This window comes from Mirounga angustirostris, unplaced genomic scaffold (genome assembly GCF_029215605.1).
Source record: "Mirounga angustirostris isolate CCGP_5_RB_7025 unplaced genomic scaffold, mMirAng1.0.hap1 SCAF_14, whole genome shotgun sequence".
In the NCBI taxonomy this organism is placed as follows: domain Eukaryota; kingdom Metazoa; phylum Chordata; class Mammalia; order Carnivora; family Phocidae; genus Mirounga; species Mirounga angustirostris.
The window spans coordinates 82,023,159-82,044,161 of NW_026991722.1; the positions used below are offsets into that span (position 1 = coordinate 82,023,159).

At 46.2% G+C, this 21,003-nt stretch overlaps 1 protein-coding gene across 1 annotated transcript in view; it reads left to right on the forward strand.

Annotated features, from left to right (window-relative positions):
* Positions 1 to 21,003, forward strand: part of CCDC60 (coiled-coil domain containing 60) — a 157,785-nt gene that overhangs the window by 107,449 nt on the left and 29,333 nt on the right. Inside the window, exons 4-5 of the mRNA XM_045886468.1 lie at positions 6,409 to 6,513; positions 13,867 to 13,974. Of these exons, the coding sequence (XP_045742424.1) occupies positions 6,409 to 6,513; positions 13,867 to 13,974 (213 nt within the window). The remainder of the gene's footprint in view (positions 1 to 6,408; positions 6,514 to 13,866; positions 13,975 to 21,003) is intronic.

Genomic DNA, 21,003 nt, shown 5'->3' on the forward strand with positions numbered 1-21,003 from the left:
CATTTATCCATTCTAAGATGAGAGAAAATATCTGTGATTTACCATCCCCACTCCATGCTTTTTCAGGTGTCGGTATCCCAAGGAGAAGCCTGTTTTGGAAAGCTGGGGTATTCAAGGGAATATGTAGATACAGAGAAAGAGCAGAAGTGCTTTACATAAGAGGCAGAATGGAGACCTCCAGAAGACTGGCCAAGAGTGTGAGCAGAGGGACCCTTTGGGGGAGAGAAGAGAGAAAGAGAGCAGCCAGCACTGGGAGAGAACAGAGACATCTAATGGGGATTTTTATGAGGTTCTACCTCATAGCGTGAGGCGTAAATCCATTTCTCTGTTTCCCCACAAGATCTTCAGTGAGATATCAATGGCCCCTTAGTGTAATACAGTCTTGGACCTTCATCTTAGCCAGTTGCAAAGTAAGTTTGGGGGTGAGGAGGCTATGTTGCTCCAGGCCCCTTCTCACTGCACAACCAACCATTATTTATTGAAGACCTACTATGTGTAGGCCCTCTGGGATAACTGAGATATGAAAAGGATTACAGGACAGTCCCCACCACATACAGTATAAGCACAAATAAAGCAACCCGAGGGTGCCCACTGAAGTGGCCATAAATGTGCCTGTAAAGGAAACACACTCCTGCCGTGTGTTTCTCCTTTACTCTGACACCATGACCACACTCACACTTCTGACACCAGATGTGTGAGGTTTTCTCCCACACCAAGCAATTCTCTGAGACACCGGTGAGGCATCCTATCATCCAACTCAATTCTGACTCTGTCGACCTGGAGATAGCATCAGATCCCACAGGTTAAGGGCTCAGTCCCACGAGACTGCCCCCCACATCAGATGCCAACCACAACACCCAGGTTGTCACCTGTACTTCTGATTGACTGGCTATAAATCAGGGTTCCCCTGACCCACTCCTTGGGTTTAATCATTTTCTAGAGTGGTGCACAGAACCCAGGGAAACACTAACTTACATTTGCCAGTTAATTATATAATAAAGGACACAGATGAACAGCCAGATGAAGAGGTAAATAGGGTGAGGTCAAGAGCTTCTGTCCCCATGGAGTTGGGGAGTGCCACCCTCCTGCTACGTGGATATATTTACCAAGCCCAGAAGCTCTCTGAATCCCATACTTTGGGGATTTTTATGGCGGCTTCTCCGCATAGGCATGATCTAACATTAACTCAATCGCCAGCCCCTCTCCCCTTTCCTACAGGATGGCATGTGGGGCTTTAAGCTCCAGGCTTCTAAAGATGGTGTGGTCTTTCTGGTGGCCAGCCCCCATCCTGAAGCTATCCAGGAGCCCACCCAAGAGTTGCCTCCTTAGAGCAAAAGACGTTCCTACCACGCAGGAAATTCCAAAGGATTTAGGAGTTCTGTGTCAAGAACCAGTCTAAGACCAAATATTAGAACAAAAGATGTTCCTAGTGCTATTACCACTTAGGAGACTACAAGGGTTTCAGGAGCTCTTTGCCAGAAGCCAGGGGCAGAGAACAGTAGATACCTTTTCTATTATTTCACTAATCCCCATCCCCTCAATGTTAGGGGGCAAAAAGAGAGTCTGGATAGAATCCCCAGAAGTGTGACGTTTGAGCAGGATTTTTAATGCTGAACAGAAAAGGGCGTGGTATCAGTATCAGCCCAGTAGAAATTCCTGTGGCCAGCATTTCTGGTTAGGAAGGCCAGAGCTAAAAGAGGAGGGCGTTGATGGTGTCATCTTTTGGAAACATGATTTTCAGAGTGAAAAGAAAGCAGGCAAGTCATGACCTGACCCACCTGCATCTTGCCACTCAATGGGCCACCAATGAAGTCTGCTCATGGGATAAAGGCACATGATAGAGAGAAGGCCACTCGATGAGTAAGGCGGTTCTTACTCATTCCATGAGGGTTTCAAGAGCTTAGTGCAAAGTCTGCCTTCCCTGAGCCTGGTGGTGCTTAGAGCCCGGGACTCCTAGTGACACTAGCCAACTGACAGGCTTTCCATGATACAAAGAGAAGGAATGAACTTGGGGCTCTTTCTTGCAGGAGCTGTGCTCAGATTACTGGGCAAATGGACAGGGGCTGGGGAAGGGGGAGAGAAGTCTGTTAAAGATTCTCCTACAACTTTTTCAATAGTTCTGTTGCCACGTCTCCCTTGTTTGGATGGTGTTTTAATCTGTGGTCATAGAACACGATTCTCTCTTCTCCCGTCCATGTTTCAATGTGCGAGACATGGATTATTTAAAGTTTAATAAGCTTAAATATGCATGGGATTGTTCTTCTCATAGACATTGGTCTCCTTGTGTCTTACCTGGTGGATTCTAGGAGCTGCACAAGTCTGGCTATTAAAATAAAAGTGGAGGCCATGACTGCGGTGTAGCCATCAAATGCAGGTGGGGAAGCAGGAGTTATAAAATAGCAATGGGAGATTCTCCATACCAGCACAGAGTAGTGGTTAAGAGCACAGGACTTGGGTTCGAGTCCTGACTTCCCCCAAACAACTGTTTAACTTTGGGCCAGTCACCCTATCTCTCTGAGCCTCCTTCACCCATGAGTGGCACCGAACTCCCAGGTTTGTTATGAGGATCCAATGAAACAATGCTTAGTGCAGAGCCTGGCATACTAAACAAGAAGCCCTCAGTAACTATTAGCTATTTTTATGCAATAAGGTGAATTTGATCTCTCTGGGCCTCAATTACCTAAAATCCTCAGATTTATGGCTAAAAATCTTCATTTCCAGGCAGGCTCGAAAACATATTTCACCTAAGAGCCACGTGCTATAAATATCATTCCAATCACAGAAGTATCAAAAAGACAAGTGTTAATTTAAAATACTTTTTTAACAAGGTATTTGATCTTGCGCATTATAAAAAGCAAGAGGGATTATTCCCCACCCCGCCCCCCACTGGCTCCAAGACCATAGGATAAATTCTTTCAGACAAAAGTTTTAAGTCTGACAAAGTAGGCAAAGGGAAAAAGAAAATCAAGCATGTCCCGAAAGATTTCTGCCTGCAAGCAGTCTTTCCCACTGTGCTCAATGACCTCGTTTTTCAGTTGCAGATTTAGCTGAAAAGGTGAAAAAAACAAGGGGTAGAATTTTTCTTGTTATCTGGCTGAGGGAGGACAGAAAACGAGAGATTAAGGACTGGAACAGTTGGGTTAATTTCTATGTAATCTAAACCACACTGGGGGACACAGTTGGGCCAGTACAACCAGGCAAGCCCATGTATTTGCTTGTGACTCCCCGAGCTCTAGGGCTGAATAAAGAGCTCGTGGAAATGGAAATCAGGGGGCCTAGATTCTGGTCCTATTTTTTAGTTAACTCTATAACCGCAGGATTGTCCTCGAATTCTCAGGAGAAAGGTAAATTCCTTTTTTTTTTTTTTAAGATTTTATTTATTTATTTGAGAGAGAGAGAACGAGAGACAGAGAGCAGGAGAGGGAGGAGGGTCAGAGGGAGAAGCAGACTCCCCGCCAAGCAGGGAGCCCAATGCGGGACTCCATCCCGGGACTCCAGGATCATGACCTGAGCCGAAGGCAGACGCTTAACCATCTGAGCCACCCAGGCGCCCGAGAAAGGTAAATTCCTAATGTGTGTCCCCACTCCGCCTCCTCTGCCCCCCTCGGCCTCATTCCCCACACAAAACCAGAGTGATCTTCTCGACACATAAATTGCTTTCAGCTTAAAACCCTGGATGGCTGCCATTCCTCACAGGATAAAGACCAAAGTCTGAGCAGGGGCCACAAGACTCTGGCTGAGCTAGTCCTCTCCTTCTCCCTCTGCCCCAGCCGCACACATTCCCCTACTTCTGCACTCATGATATGCGCCCCCCTCTGCCGCCCCGCCGCCGAGGGCTTTTCCCCATCCCATTCACCTACTTAATTCCCATTCAAACCTACAGATTTTAGCTCAGTGTTTGTTCCAGTTACTGCTGCTATGAACAACCACTCCAAAACTTAAGAACTCAAGACAGCAAACATTTATTTCGCTCACAAATCTGCAGCTTGAGCTGGGCAAGTGGGGCAGACTGTCTCCAGCACTACTAGCTGGGGCAGCTCGAAGGGTCCATTTCCAACATGGTGCATCCACATGGGTGGCCACCTGGAGTTGGCTGTCAGCTTGTGAGCTCAGCCAGAGCTGAGACCCAGCAGCCATGGTTCTTCTCCCATGGGCTTTTTCATAGGCTGCCAGCTTCCTCACAGCATGGCCATGGCTGGGTGCTAACAGTGAGCACCCCGAGACATGAGAAGGAGAAGCTGCCAGTTCGTGGAGCCTACGCCCAGAAACAGGCATCACATCAATTTCTTTTGATTAACACATTCTAATAGCTTAGCAACTCACAAAACCAAGATTCCAGGGGAAGGGCACATATGGCCATCTCTTCCTTGGAAGAGAGTCAAAGAACTTGGGGCATGTGGTTCTACATTGCCACAACTTCCTCCAAGAAGTACTCCCTGGCCCCATTTCAGCCAAACTCCCTATTTTGTGCTATTGAAGAACCATACACTCTTCCACTCAGCCTCATCACAACTGCATGTTTGGTTATGCCCGTTTCTGCCCCTAGACTCTAAGCTTCAGAGGGGAGAGGCTGGGTCTGTCTCATTCATTGCTATGTCCACGGCCTCTCGCCATCCAGAGATGTTCAATAAATCCAGGCAGAAATGAATGAACCAGGGAACCTGTCAATGATTCAATCAATGAAGGTACTTAGACTGAGGCTCAGAAACCAAAAGGCCCTAAGGGAATTCACATGTAGCAAGAAGTAATAAGGCTGATGAGGAGTGAGAAGCCAGGGGTGCATGAGTCTCAGGCAACCCCGAGAAGCCCACACCACGTGTAAAGTGGGCAACGACCTTGATCTTGGGCCCCACCTGACTCTAGCCAGCCAGAACACAGGCCCAGAGTGGCAATAGTTTTCAAGTTTTCAGAGCCAAAACCTCTCCTTTTTTATGTGAAATCTCCCAGTTTTAAAACACAATTGATCCAATTACATACACAGTAGGCTTCTTAAAATGTGTCTGCAGGCTAGATTTGGTCATGGGCAAAACAATATATATCCTATGACTTAGGCCTGCTAGAAAGAAAAAAAAGAAACTATTTTCTATAACTGAAATGACTTGCTTCATGATGGTGGAGAAACAGGAACCACAAACTCCAGGCAGTTCCTTGGCTTTGGCTCATACCTTCATTGCTACTTTTCACTGTCCCCATGACCAGGACCCCATGGCCAGGCCGAAGCCACCTTCCTCTCTCAGGCTGGAATTATTGCAATACCCCTAACAGGTCTCCTTGCCTCTGTCCTTGCCCTCTACCCCCACCACAGACCATTTTCAAAACAGTGGCCAGAAGGATCCTTTCTGAATGCGAGTCAGATGCATCTTCTCTCAGCTCAAAATCCTTTACTCTCATTTAGAGAAAAGGCCCAAGTCCCCGTGGTGGTCTGCAAGGCCCCTGTTCTCTCCCTTCCCTCCTCCCCCTCACCTCCCTGCTGTCTCTGAAACACAGCTCCACCTCAGGACATTTGTACCTGCTGTTCCCTCTATCCAGAATGCGCTGCCCCAAGATATCTGTGTGCCTCACTCCCTTATACTCTGCAGATTTTTTATCAAATGTCACCTTTTCAGTGATACCACCCCTCATCACCCTATTTAAAATTGCAACTCCCAGCCCTTCCAGCCCTTCCGAACTCTGTTTTTTATTCCCCAGAGCATGTCTCACTATTTAGTACAGCAGGGTTAGCAAACTCCAGCCCATGGGCCATATCCAGCCCCTAGGCTGGTTTTATAAATAAAGTTTTATTGGAACACCGACATTTACCTATTGTTTCCATATGTCCCTGGCTGCTTTCATTCTACTAAGTAGTTGCAGCATAGACTGCATGTCCGACACAGTCATAAATGTTTGTCTGGCCCTTTCAGAAAATATACCCCAGCCCTAATCTTTGTTAATACACCACAGCATTTCCCGGTTTATCTTGTTAATTCTCTTTGTTCCTCCACTAGAATATGCGCTCCAGGAGAGCAGAGGTTTTTATATGATGTGTCCATTGGCTGCATCTAGAAGCCTCCTCATCCCTTGAGCCAGAATTATTGCCTGGCACATAGTAGGTGCCCAATCATATCTTCCAAATAAACCCTGGCAAGAGAAGAAGGTATTTGAAACTGCTGCTCCTTGGGGTGCCTGGGTGGCTCAGTCGGTTAAGCATCTGCCTTCAGCTCAGGTCATGATCCCAGGGTCCTGGGATTGAGACCCGCAGCATCAGGCTCCCTGCTCAGCGGGGAATCTGCTTCTCCCTCTCCCTCTGCTCCTCCCCTGGCTCGTGTGCTCGCATGCGCGCGCTCTCTCTCTCAAATAAATAAATTAAATTAAAAAAAAAAAACCTGCTGCTCCTTGCTCACGCTGTTTCTCTTTCTGCTTCTCCTCCAGCACATACGATGACGAGAAGGTTAAGAAGATGGGCGCTGGAGTCATTCGCCCGTTCACCCCCGTGCACAGCTGCATCATCTTGCCCTCACTACCTGAGGCTCACGTGTAAGTAGTCCCTTCTCTGGCTCGTCTGCCTTGCTAGCTTATCAACTGAAGCCAAGGTGAAATGACTCAAGGAGCTAACAATGCATTGGGAACTACTGAGCTGTTCCTTTGTCCTCCTGAAAGGGACATAGAGCCTGGAGCTGGCAACGCTATTTGGCATATAAAAATAACAGAAAGCAGACATGGTGCTTTAGAGCTAAGTGGCAAATCAGCTGGGACTGAGTCATTCTGTTCCTTACCCAGCCAGACGCTCTAATGTCAAATAGTTTGCAAAACCTGATAAAATCTGTCTGCAGCCCTCACTGGGCATGGGCATGTTTTGGGGAAAACATGTCCCCAAAACTCAAGGAGCTATTTCCCAGAGAAGCACCTGTTGTCTCCTGACCCGAGGCATGAACTCATCATGGCATGGTGTAACAGGGGCTAATCAAGCCTCCAAAGAACACCCTGGCTTTCTAAAACCTTGGCATCTTGTTCCCCTTGTGTCTATTCCAAAGAATTCCAAACCCAATGTTTTCTTTTGTGCTAGTTACAGCACTTTTCGACTGGAAGATTTCAGGCGCAAAGACAGAGAAGCTTTTGACTTTAGGGCAGGGTTTCTCAACCTCAACCCTACTGACATTTGGGGATGAATAAATTTTTTGTTGTGAAGGACTGTCTTGTGTATTGTCAGGTGTTTGGAAGATCCCTGGCCTCTACCCACTAGATACCAGTAGCTTCCCACCCCCAAGTTGTGACAACCAAAAATGTCTCCAAATGTTGACAAATGGCCCCTGGGGGCAAAATCATGCCCACCCTCTTCCCCCCACCTCATGTTAAGACCCACTGCTTTAGGGCAATGAAAATGGTGCAATGGATTGTAGACTTCTCTGTCTGCTGATCTGTCCAATATTTATTAGGTGTCTATAGTATGCACAATAATAATGGCATTACTGACTTCTCTGTAGGCATATCCCCTTCAGTTCTCTCAGCAGCCCTATTATGTAGATGTATTATTACCCACCTCTGCAGATGAGAAAGCAGCAATCAGAGAGGTGTGCCCCTCTGCCCAAGGTCACGGAGCTCAGCATGTGGCTGCGCTGGGGTTTTAAGCCAAGTCTGTCTGATTTCACAGCCCAAATGCTCATCACCATGCACTACACAGAAAGCATATCCCAAAGCCTTGCCTTTGAGGAGCTCATGATATATTTGGAGAGCCAAGTCTCATGTACTTGAAGAGTAAAACAATGCATCACCATCATCATCAATATCCCTCCCTAATATTCCAGCTTTTGATGAGCCAACTCCCTATTTTCCTCCTACTTCCCTTTGATTGACATTATGATTGGATTCTTGATAGAGATCGCCTGATCTCTTGATAGAGAAATCTGATTCATTTGTTCAGGGACATTCTAACTGGCAACCTAAACTTGATGTTCTTAAAACATCTCCTTGCAAAAATAGGCTTTGCAACTTCTCATCATGTCCCTTGGAAACACTTGCGCTTCTGCCTGTCTTTCCTGTGGACAAACCTTCTGAAACCAAATGGTGTAGATCAGTGGTTCTTAAGCTTTCACTTGCATGTGAATCCTCCGAGGACGGAAGTGGGGATGATGCCTGGAAAATGCTTATTCCTGGGCCCCACCCTCTATTCATTTGGTCTGAACAAGGTGAGGCTTAATCAACCTCAGAAGTAATTGGGACAGTTCCTTACTCATCTACCTTCAATGCCAGATAAGGGAACTGAAGCCCAGAGTGGGGCAGAACCTGCCAAAATTCTTCCGACAGCAACTCTGACTTCCTCGCTCCTAAATCAGATCTTTACACCAGGTTTGTGAGGTAGGCCAGGATGATGATGATGATGACGACGACGATGATCACAGTGGTTGTTTTTGGTTTCTGTTATACCTTAGACCAGGGGTCAGCAGACTTTTTCCTAAAGGGACAGACAGTAAATATTTCAGACTTTGCAGACCAGATGGCCTCTCTTGCAACTACTTAACTTTGCCGTTGCAGCACGAAAGCTGTAATGAATGGATGTGGCTGTGTTCCAATAAAGTTTTATTTGCAAACAGACAGTAGCCCCCACTGGCTATAGTTTGCTAACACTGCCCTTTCTTCTCCTTGGCTGTTAAAAGGCTCTGGCTGCATTTGGTGAGTGTATCAGTCATTTATTGCTGTATTACTGAATACCTCAAAATGGAGTTGCTTAAAACAATAACCATTTTTTGCTGCTCACAAGTCTACAGGTCAGCTGGGTGGTTCTGCTGGTCTGGGTTGGCTTGGCTAATCCTGGCTGGGTTGGTGCATGTATGTGTGCCCAGATGATGGGTATGCATGAGGCCAGCTATCTAGGGTGGCATCACTTACAGGTCTGTTGGTTGACTGGTTGCTAGGATGACAAGAGTGACAGGGTCCCGTGTTTCTCATCATGCAGCAGGCTAGCCCGGGCAGTCGGGAAGGGTTCCATGAACAAAAGCCCGAGCACCAAAGTCTCTTGAGGCTTAGGCTCAGAATGGACAAAATGACGCTTCCACCACATTCTACTGGCCAAAGCATCAAGCCAGCCCAGATACAAGGAATGGGGAAAAGTTTCCACCTCATGATGGGGAAGATGCAAAGTCACATTACAAAGTATATGGATGCAGGGAAGGACATTTTTGTAATCAGTCTACCAAAAGGCATCAGGGCAGGGCACGCCTGATCAGTTATCAAATCCTCAGTTATCACATCAGCCCATGTGGATCAGAGCCTGGTTGGTCCCTTCACTCCAAGGTAACTGAGCCCCAAACTGGCTGAATATTCTGGATTGACCATATGGGGATCAATTCAATCATGTCAAGGGAGACTTGATCTTTATCTAGAAAAAGGTGCGGGGAATGGTCTCTAGACATGCGAAACAGCTTCTCCTTTCCTCTCTGAGATGACAGGCTGCCCCTCCCAGCCTTCCCTAAGCAACGCAACAGCAAGAGCAATGCCTGCAACCTGTCCAGGGCTGTCCTTGGCAGTTGGCATGGGGTGCTTGAAATGGCTTTGTAGGCATTTTCCAACTTCTCTTTGTAAAAGCACAAAACATTTTCTTCTCGGGGAATTTTTCGGCCACTCATATTCTGGCTGGTATGGCAGTTTCAATAGTGTGGGCTATCCAGGTGTGCTCACCTGGAGTTCTGGACGCAAGGATAAATGCCCTCTCTTTTTTTAACTTGGTAAAATCCAAAATACTGTGCTATGACCTGACATACAATCATTATGAGAAAGTACTGATTTCTGTCAAGCATGTCTCCAGGGATTTTCTTTCCTTTTTTTTTTTTTTCTCCCCTCCAGTTTATTTTACCTCACATTAAATGAACAACTGTCAAGTTTGAGGCACTTTTTTTTTTTCATTAAGACTTTTTTTTTTTTTAGAACAGTCTTGGGTTCAGAGCAAAAGTGTGTAGAAGATACAGAAATTCCCATTACAACCCCTGCCCCGTCCGTGCTCAGCCTCCCCCATTAATCAACATCCCCACCAGAGGGGTGTGGTTGTTACAACCAATGAATCTACATTGACAACATCATCAGCCGAAGTCCATAGTTTACATCAGGACTCACTCGGAGCTGTGCGTTTTGTTGGTTTGGACAGATGTATAAGGGCATGCATCCACCATCATAGTGCGATACAGAGTATTCTCACAGCCCTAAAAACTGTCTATGCTCCGCCTGTTCATCCCTCCCTCCCCACACGACCTTAGCAACCACTGATCTTTTTACCATCTCCATAGTTTTGTCTTTTTAAGAATGTCGCAGTCAGAATCACACATTATGTAGCCTTTTCAGGTTGGCTTCTTTCACTTAGTCATATGCATTTCGGGTTCCTCCATGTCCTTTCATGGCCTGATAGCTCATTTCTTGTTAGCACTGAATATTCTATTGTCTGGGTGTATGTACCACAGATTATTTATCCCTCCACCTACTAAAGGACATCTTGGCTATTTCCAAGTTTTGGCAATTATGAATAAAGCTGCTATACATAAATACCTTGTGCAGGTTTTTGTGAGGCATTTCTTATAAATAGAGAATAAAGTCCAGACCCATTGGACAAAACCCTATTCTAGTGCAAAGGGAGGGCTCTTCCTGGTAACAAGAGACAACTTCAATATCACAGATAAAGCACAGATTCAGAAACCAGACTGCCTGGGCTAAGATTCAAGCTCTGCCATTTGCTGGCTCTTTTGAATTTGGACACGTTACATGGCCTCAGTTTCCTTACCTGCAAAATGGAGATACTTTCCTCACAGGGATGACCTTAGCCAACATATGTAGAGCACCTAACATGGTGTCTGCTGGCACAGTGTAAATGCTCCGTGGGACGTGTTTGCTATTATTATTTTGTTGTTGTCAACTAGTCTTCATTATCTCAGTGGTGCTACAAATGAGAATTTTGTCCAGTGAATCTACATTGACAACATCATCAGCCAAAGTCCATAGTTTACATCAGAAAATGTCAGATTTGAACCAGTTCACTACCACCACCTTCCATTCAGGAGCCAGTAATATACTGAGCCTACTCTGTGCCCAGCAGTAACCTGCAGTGGACAAGACTCTGTAGCTTGCAGGCTCATGGGCTAGAGAGACAAGTAAACAGGTATTTACAACAGAGCGGGAACTGGGAATGTAGGGGCAAAGAGATATGCTATAAAGATGGGATGCTTTAGGATGCTGAAAGAGATCCTAACCCAGACCTGGAGAAATCAAGGAAGGCTTCCTGGTGGAGGTGACATCTCAGCTGAGAGGCAGAGAAGGAGGAGGAAGAGGAATATATATATCAGAGCAGAGAACAGTCCCAACCACCTCTTCTCACCCTCACTCTAACAATTCCTGCCATTTTATAGATGAGGAAAGTGAGGCTCAGGGAAGTTAAGTAATTTAGCCAAGAGCACATACCTAGTAGGTGGCAAAGCTTGGATTTTAACTCAGGCAGTGCAAAGTGAGAGTGGGGTGAGCCTGAGCAACCGAGTAGAACTTGCCCAGGCTGCAGAAGGCAGAAGAGGGGCCGTGGGGAGATTCAAGGATGGTGAGGTGGATAGGACTCTCACAGGTGACAGGGCTGCCATATCAAAATGCTTCAACAGGAGAAATACATTTTCTCATTGTTCCTGAGGCTGGAAGTCCAAGATCAAGATGTCAGCAGGGTTGGTTTCTTCTGAGGCCTCCTTCTCCCTGCGTCCTCACATGGTCCTTCCTTCCAGCACGTGCATCACTGGTGTCTCTCTGTGTGTCCAAATTTCCTCTTCTCAAAAGGAACACCAGTCAGACCAGATTAGGGCCCACCCTAATTAGGGCCTCATTTTAATACAATCACCACTTCAAAGCCCTTATCTCCAAATATGGGTTCATTCTGAGGTCCTGGGGGGTTAGGAGTTCAACATCTGAATTTTGAGGGGGACACAATGTAGTCCAAAACAGATGGTGTGGAGAGTTTGAAGATTTTAAGCAAGGGAGGGATAGAGTCAGGTTTATGCCTGTGCTTGTCACCTGTAGAAATGAATCTGATGCTCACATGCCCCACATCCCCATCCCCGCCATGACCAAGCAGACCCCACCTCACCAATTAACCCTCTTTGCTCATCCCTTCCTCCCAGCCTCCACCCCACACAACCCACAGCGCAGGCTGACAGGGGCTCTCCATGGTGACCAGAAGAGGGGACACATCCCTGGGACTTTTGCAATGTCCTGGGTTATGGTGAGGGTAACGTGGGGTGCCAGGCACATGGCAGGAACTAGCTGTTGCTCTTGGCGAAATGCTGGACATGGCCCAGTGCTCAGAGCTGCTGAAATGCACCTGTAACGACCGAGGTGGTGCTAAGGGGGAAGGCGGACCAGAATGGGAAGGGCTATGGGCTTGCAGTACCTTTAAATTAGAAATGAGGGAAGAGTAGGTGTTAGTAAATAATGTGTGGAAAGAAAGGAGGAAGGAAGGGCTCCAGCACAGAAGAAAGAGAGAGCTGATGACCCCGGTTTTCCTAAGACCCAATGGGCATGGCCAGCCTGGAGGGAGTGAGGGGTGGGGTAGTAGGGGAAGCTCTGCTTCAAGCTGAGAAAAAGGGACGCCTCTCAAGGGATTCACTGGGACAACCCTGGGGTCAGCTCCACACTTGGGCTCCACCTTCAGAGAAGAGCAATTACACAGGTTCATAATGGAGGCATTTCACCCATTAGTGTAAGAGGAGAGATTATGCAGGGAGGGGGTGGCCGGTCAGGACTCCACCTTGTTTCCAGGAAAAATGCAGGCAGCAGGTTAACCCTCTCCTGGCCCCACGCCCCAGGTGACCACTGCATCGCCTTCATCAGCACCTCAGACAGAGCTGGGGCCCATGAAAGCACAGCTTCTGGGGTTAAACAGGGCTTCAGATCCTCACCAATCCTAGGAATGTGACCTTGAGCAACTTCCCTACCTAAGTCCCTCGCCCACAAAGAGGGCATAATAACAGTACCCTTCCTATAGGGTTGTTGGGAGCATTGAATGAGATATTCAGATCCTACCTCCATCACCAACAAGCTGTGTGACCTACTGCAAAGTAACAGTATCTCTCTGAGCCTTAAGTTTCCTCTTCTTTAAAATGTGGACAATGATTCATACCCCTGCAGGTTGTTGGGAGAATTACATAAAATGTGTAAGGTGCCCTACTCAATGTCTGGCTCCCTGTAATACAAGATGCCACCCCAAATCAGAAAATACAGGTTAGATATGCTTTTATACAGTGTTTTAGTTACATTTTCAAATAATAGGTTCAATGTGGTTTTCTTCAACATCCAGCTATATTTGCAGGCAAAGGACCTATAAATTTAAAACAATGGATCCAACTGTTGGTCTGGGGTAGGAGGAAGATTATAATAAATCCAGTTTCCTTGTGTGTCCAGGCTTCTTTGACACTCTTAATGTATTTATGGTACTTTTATCAGGTGAACAGGTAGGTACCTGCAGGATATGAATGTCCTTCAACCCACTCATTTTGCCTAAGTCAAGAACTCTAGCTGGGGGACCCCTCCATTGTTTCTCCTCTCCTACACAGAAACCTCCCCCCCCACCCCATGACCAGCATAGAGTGGTCTTGCATCAAATCATGGCTCTGCCACCTGCTAGGTCAGCAACCTGGCCCACGTTCCTTCACTCCCCTGAGCCTCAGATTCCTCATGGGTAACATAGGCCCATGAATACCTCATGGGTACATTGCAAAGACTCGAAGAGATGAGGAATAGGAAATACCATGCCTGGAGCATGGCAACAGCTCTCTAACTGCAAGCCAGCACAACTATCTCCGTGGCTATTATTGTGAAGGATGTAGTTCCAACAGGATCCCACTGTGCTCCCCCCTCCCGCCTCTGTCTTTGCAGGGAGCCCCTCTTCCGCCAGCTCTGTGCCCTCCACTGGCTTTTGGAGGCCCTGACTATCGACCACACCCACCACACCATGAAGCCTGTGATCACCTGCTGGAATCCAAAGTAGGTCTGAGCCCTTCAACCTGCTGTAACTAGCAGCACACTCTGCCATAGGGGAGGGCCTCTTATCTGTTCTTCCCCTCCTTTTGCTGTTTTTGGTGGGTGGGTTGCTTTAGGAGTTCCCTGATGTGCTCTGTGGGATCCAGACAGGGGGGAGCTCAGAGCCAGGGCATACAGGTCATAGAGGCTCATGAGAGCCAACGGTGTGCATCTCCTCCCAGCAACTCTCCCCAGCTCCACATCCACTGACGTCCAAATCAACCAGCCATGATGGGAGTATTGACACCACAGGGACTGGCCAGGTAGACCAGCACGCCGCTGGATACCCAGCGAGGTTTCTCCCCAGCTCCCTTCTTGGACCACGTCTCCCCAACACTATTCTTTATTTGCTCCTCTTCCTTTTCCTCCTCCCACTTCCTTGTCCTCTTCTCTTTCATTTTGTTCTTGCTTTTCTTCTTTTCCCCAAGGTTTATTTGTTTGTTTGAACATATACTGGTGGCTATTTCTCCACTTGTACCCAAGAGAGGACTCAGTGCTCAGGTCCCTGGAGCAGCCGGGCCAAGCTCTAGTGCATGTTGTCTAGGCCAAGAAAAGTGTTAGGTGTGTCCTCACCAGAGGGGAGGGTTCATGCAAAAGCCCTGAGGCCACTGTTGCAGGAACTGCATTGCCCACACATAGGCGGAATGAAGAACACGCAGGCATAGAAGGCCTTGGTTTTTTTTTTTTTTTAAAGATTTTATTTATTTATTTGACAGAGAGAGACAGCAAGAGAGGGAACACAAGCAGGGGGAGTGGGAGAGGGAGAAGCAGGCTTCCCGCTGAGCAGGGAGCCCCATGTGGGGCTCGATCCCAGGACCCTGAGATCATGACCAGAGCTGAAGGCAGACGCTTAACAAATGAGCCACCCAGGCACCTCAAGGCCTTGGTTCTTTATGGAGAGTCATGCTGCCCCCAAGAATGGTGCTAAAGGGGAAGGGACCCTGACCTGAGGAATTGGGAGTTGCTCTGTGAAAATCCCACGCTGAATGAAGTAAAATAGTTCCCCTTCTCCCATAAGTGGGAAACCGCCCAACTCCCTCCGCAGTAAACTGATAGGGCCTCTTTCTCACAGCCCCACCCACCCCCCAGGTGAATTCAGTCTTCCTTCTCTTCCTGAATCTTAATTAATTCCTTCTTTCTGACGGTGTTTACCACCCACCTCCCAAACCCCCACCCTACCCCCTGCTCTAATTCATCCCTTGCACCAGAGCCCAGATAAACTAACATCAAATGCAACCAGAAATATAAATCCTGCATCTACTGACAGACTAGTAACTCCAACTGATTTCATGTTTTGGGTTGGGATGAACTGAAAATTGTAGTTTCCCTTGGTGCTCTGGTTTATAACCTTTATTTTTTTTCTAAGCAGCAGAAATCCTTTTTTTTAATGTAAACCCCAATAATGTAAAACAAATTTGTTAAAATGTAGCTTCTACACAAAGCAGGAAGTTGGGAGGCCTGGAGAACCTGGGGCACCTCCAACTCTCTCCCATCCCCACCAAGGCAAGGCACCCCAGTTATTTCCAAAATATCTCTGTGGTTCACAGAATTTGTTTGAAAACCACAGCCTTAAGACGTTTCCCATACATTACTTAATTCTTCTTAGAGGAAGCCCCTTTTAAAGGTCTGAGGTATGACCTTCCTCCTTCCAGACCTAATGCCTTCCCCTTATGAATATATATAGACATACTCCCCCCGCTTTTTTTTTTTTTTAACAGAATTGGGATCATATTCTGAATATTGTTCTGTACATTTTTCTACTTTCCCCCCTTTAAAAATATCTTATGGGGGCACCTGGGTAGCTCAGTCAGTTAAGCGTCTGACTCTTGATTTTGGTTCAGGTCATGATCTCAGGGTTGTGAGACTGAGCCCCACAAAGGGCTCCACACTCAACAGGGAGTCTGCTTAAGATTCTCTCTCTCCCTCTGTTCCTCCTCCCATTCTCTCTCTCTCTCTCTCAAATAAATAAATAAATCTTTAAAAATAAGATAAAATATCTTACGGACATCTTTCCATGATGGTACATACGAAGTTTCTACATTCTTTTGACAGTTTCCACCATCCTTTAACAGAATACATTCCCTCAGAAAGAAATGGTTATCCATGGTCTATGGTAGGGGTGGACCATAATTTATTTTTAATTTTTATTTATTTATTTATTTTTAAAAGATTTTATTTATTTAATTAACAGAGACAGCAAGAGGGTTAACACAAGCTGGGGGAGTGGGAGAGGGAGAAGCAGGCTTCCCGCCAAGCACGGAGCCCGATGTGGGGCTCCATCCCAGGACCCCGAGATCATGACCTGAGCTGAAGGCAGTCGCTTAACCAATTGAGCCACAGGCGCCCCTGGACCATAATTTAGATAACCATTTCTCTACTGGGGGACACTAAGGTTGTTCCCAAGTGTTTGCCATTTCAAGTAGTCTGCACAGAACATCCTTGTACATACATTTTGTACCCAGTTGAAAATATCTCTGTTGGCCAGATTCTGAGAAATGGAATTTTTAGGTCAGGGCAACATCTAATTTTTTTCACAGTTGATTGCTTAGATTCTAAGAAAAAAGTCCCTCAGCCAGTGGACTTCTAATAGCATTTCATCTCCCCGAGCTCCCAGCAGCAACACTTTGCCTCCAACATCCGGCATCCATTCTCCCAAACTGAGGCAAGCATATAATGTAGGATTTGGATTGAGAAGATAAAAAGAAGCATCTTTATTTCTTTAGGTTGGTTTTAGAAATGTGCCCAGAATGTGACCAAAAATTGTTACCTGTGGTAAAAAAAAAAAAAGACACGTGGTCACATTGGGAGTAGCGGGGGTTCTACCTATGACTTGCCAGGCAGAATTCCATCAGGGATCCACGGATATCCAGCTCCTCAGAGCAGAACATGAACCGGAACCTCAGCCTGACAGAAAAATGCATCCAGAAAGATTCCCATGGGAAGTCAAGAGTATTTGCTGGGGCTTATTTTTTCTAGTGATCCATGTGCTCCTGATGGTGATTTTAGTTTGGTGGTATGCTGGTAGATGTTTAATAAATGTTTAATAAACAGAACAGTTCTCCAAGAAGGAAAAGCCATGACATAAAACAATGCCAATTTCCATGGTGGACATAATCCAGCCATGGCTGATTTCAGGCTTACCAACATGAACCTGGGGCTGGGGACAGATGCACACGTTCAGTTCTTTTTTTTTTTTTTTTTAAGATTTTATTTATTTATTTGACAGAGACAACAGTGAGAGAAGGAGCACAAGCAGGGGGAGTGGGAGAGGGAGAAGCAGGCCTCCCGCGGAGCAGGGAGCCCGATGCGGGACTCGATCCCAGGACCCCGGGATCATGACCTGAGCCGAAGGCAGACGCTCAACGACTGAGCCACCCAGGCGCCCCCACACGTTCAGTTCTTGTGAGCCGGCATAAGCCAATTCCAGCACATCATTCTGGGGGATTGATTTTTTTTTTAAATATATAAATCTGAGGGTGGGGGTTGGGCAGGGGCTTAGGTTTCCTAGAAAGTGCCGGAAAACATCTTTTTATTTAGCAAGAAAGGAGAAGGATGTCTTGTCTTTAATGCCTAATCCCTGTTTATGATGTTTCATTCTGATACCATAATTCAAATGTCTCTAAATCCTCAAATGCATTTTTTAAAGCCCAGAGGCATTGAGAGTGAGTAAGAGCAAGGGCTCTAGCATCAGATGGACCTGGATGAGTCCAGGCTCAGCCACTTGATAGCTATGTGACCTTGGTCACTTAACATCTCTGGGCCTCTGTTTCTTCATCTATCAAATGGGCTCCTGCCTCAGAAGAGTTATTGTAAGCATCAAGAAGATAAAGAACATAGAGCATTTAGCCCAGTGACTGAGAGCACTGTGAGGGCTCACTGAACGATAGCTATTTAAGATTAAAATCCCCATTTCAAAGAGCAGTTGGCTCTTTGATTATCAATACCATTGAGACTTAAGGCAAGGAAAGAAAGAAAATTCTGAGCAGAGTTTTACCAACAGATGAGATCCATATTCACTGGGAGAAAGAACAAACATACAGACAGGAAAAAAGCTAAGCAAGGTCAACCAAAATCTGGTTGCAAAGGTAAGCAATCCAGGGAATGACCCTGACAGAGAAATACCAAACTTCCAGTTTTGCTTTTCTGAGTTTCCACCATCAAGAAGCCAGCATCTCTTGCTATTCAAGCATCTGAAACACAAACCCTGAGCCCCAACACCCACCATGCATTTTCCAAAAGGAAACATCCATCATCGGGGGCCTGTAGATCCCAGAGGTTTCTCTTCTATTAGGCATGATGATGGCTGCAGATCCAACCCCGCCCCCTTATGGATTTTATAGCAAGAAGGTGGGGTGGTTCAATATCTCAGCACGGGCTTTCTACAGGCAGCCAAATTTTACTAACTGACGGCTAGTGTGCCACATGCAGAAGGTGATCTTTGTTAATTGCAGGAAGATCCCATATTTAGCTAGTACTGGTGGATGGCTGGGTGAATGGGCAGATGACAGATTTTAGGATGTCATTATGAGTTTCATCTGAGTCTGTGCTTTATTTGGGGTGGATAAAAGGCCTTCTCAAATTCACCACATGGCAATCCAAACACATTATCATTTCCCAGCATTCTTATTAATCCCATGGCTAGCAAGGAGAATTTATTTCAATGGACAAGATGATTGGGTCCACGAGAGAGCAGAAACTGAGCTTTCAATAACAAGTATGCTAATTGCCCTTCTCTGAGAGATGCAAACCTCTGTTTCAGCAAAGTAAGACTTATTTTCTATATAAAGGTACCTAAGTCTTTATCCGAAACTTTGGGGCCACCTGAGTTTCAGAATTGCTTTTTTCTTTCTTTCTTTCTTTCTTGGCATTTTAAAAAGGAAATATGGAGCATACGCCATAGAAAACATCACACCCCCAGAGGGGACTGGGGCAGCAGACTATCATCCAACACAGTATTTCCGCAGGGAAAAAAAATGAATATTTACACTAAGCGCATAAAAAAGATAAATAAAAGTCATTGGTAGCCTCCCATCAGTTCAGGTCATGTTTTGCTGCCAAATCAGTTATTAAACTTTTTCTGGTTTTTCAATACCCTTTGGATTTTAGAATTGGATAAGGGGTTATGAACTTATATTGGTATTGGGGTTTTTTTTAGAGATTAACTTTCCAAGGAATGACTAGAAATGAATGACAAGAGAAGCAGACAAGATGAGGTGTAAGCAAGCACCTCTCCACCCCAATTCCACTTACCCCCAGCCCTGCCGTCACCTTCCCTAGTTCCCATGGGAAAGAACCGGGCAGACCCCTGGCTAGGCAGGAGAGTAAGGAGCTCCTGATTTACCTTCCAGGCAAGGAACAGCATACACCACGGGGCAAAGGTGTGAGGAGTTGTCCCCTGGGCAGCACAATCATCTATGTCCTATTGCCTAGGGCTGTCCCAGAGAGACATCACCGCACCCACTCTTAATTGGGGAGTCCAGGTGGGTATAATCCTGGCTTTCATTAAGGGAGTCCAGACACCCAAGGGCCGGGCTGTCCAGGCACAAAGAACCTGCTATTCCTTTAGAAAAACATGTATGGCTAAAAGGCAACCACACTCCAACATTCCACATAAGACACAGACACCTAAATCTAACTACTGTATTAGGATGAAAATAGCTGGCCTGTGAATGCTTCCCATGTCAAGCACTGCTCTGAGTATATTACTTCAGTTGAGCCTCATTCTAACAGAAGAGGAACCTGAGGCACAGAAAACTTAAGTAACTTGCTCAAAATTGCATAGCTTGTAAAAGCTAAGTCAGGATTGGAATTCAGGTAGCCCAGCTGCAAAGCGTATGTGCTTAACCACTAAATGATGGTTTCCTCTGTCCCCAGCGAAAGCCCAGAGGTCTTCAATTAATTTAGGGTACCATGTGGTGTCCAAAAATGAAAAGAATAACTCATCACAAAGTACTATTTGCCAGGCGACCTCAGGATACAAAAGGGACTGCAACTTACCAAGATAATACAATATGTGCATATACAATTTTCTTGTAAAAAGCAACAAAAAAAGGCCACTCTGCACTTAGGGCTTTGGTATTTAACTTAATATATGGGAACCAAGTCTCCATTTTGAAACCTCTTTCAATGACTGCGGAATTTCTCACCATATTTAACCAATTCCTGTAAGAACTTTAATTTGCCAGATTGCCAATCCTGTGGGGGGAAAAATGCAGCATCATTCTGAACAACACGCAAAATAGCAACTATTATATTGAAGGTTTTTTTTTCTCCGTCACATGTGCCCCCCACCTCGGAAATGCTCATTTCCCTCAAACCTGCTTTTTTCAGGCACTACTGGGGATAGAGCAGTGAAGGGACAGACAACATCCCTATTCTCTGGAGCTTCTGTTCTAGGGGACGTGGGGAGAGCAGCAGATAATAAATATGCAATCAACAAAATGCTTTGAGGTAGCATCGAGCGTCATGAAGAAATTGATGGGGTGATGCGACACTGGCAGGTGGGGGGTGACTTTTAAATTGGGTCGTCCGGGAAAGACTCACTCAGGAGGTGACATTTGAGTGAAATCTCTGATTCCGCCTGCTCTCCTCTCTGCACTGATTTAATTGCATCGTGCCTCCACTGCTTTACTCAAGAGGACATCTCTGCAGGAGTAGGGGACTGTGGCAGGATGATCGGAGCACCTGTCACAAGGGAGGCACCCGCCCTGGGAGATCCTGGGAGCTCTGGTCTCTGTCCCCTCCCTAATGCACCATCAGCGGCTGCCTCTGTCCTCCAAACTCGGTCATGGACACAGGAATGCATTCTAAACCAGCCAACAGACTTTCCACTCTGAGAAGCAGGTGTTTAACCCCAAATGAGGGTTCGCAAAGAGAGAGAGGGAAGTATTGGAGAAAACAACTCTGATTGCTACTGTGGAGAGACATTTCAAGTGACTTGCCAGGAACAAAATGTGCTTGGCAGGTACAGTTAAATGAGATGCGATGGTGCTC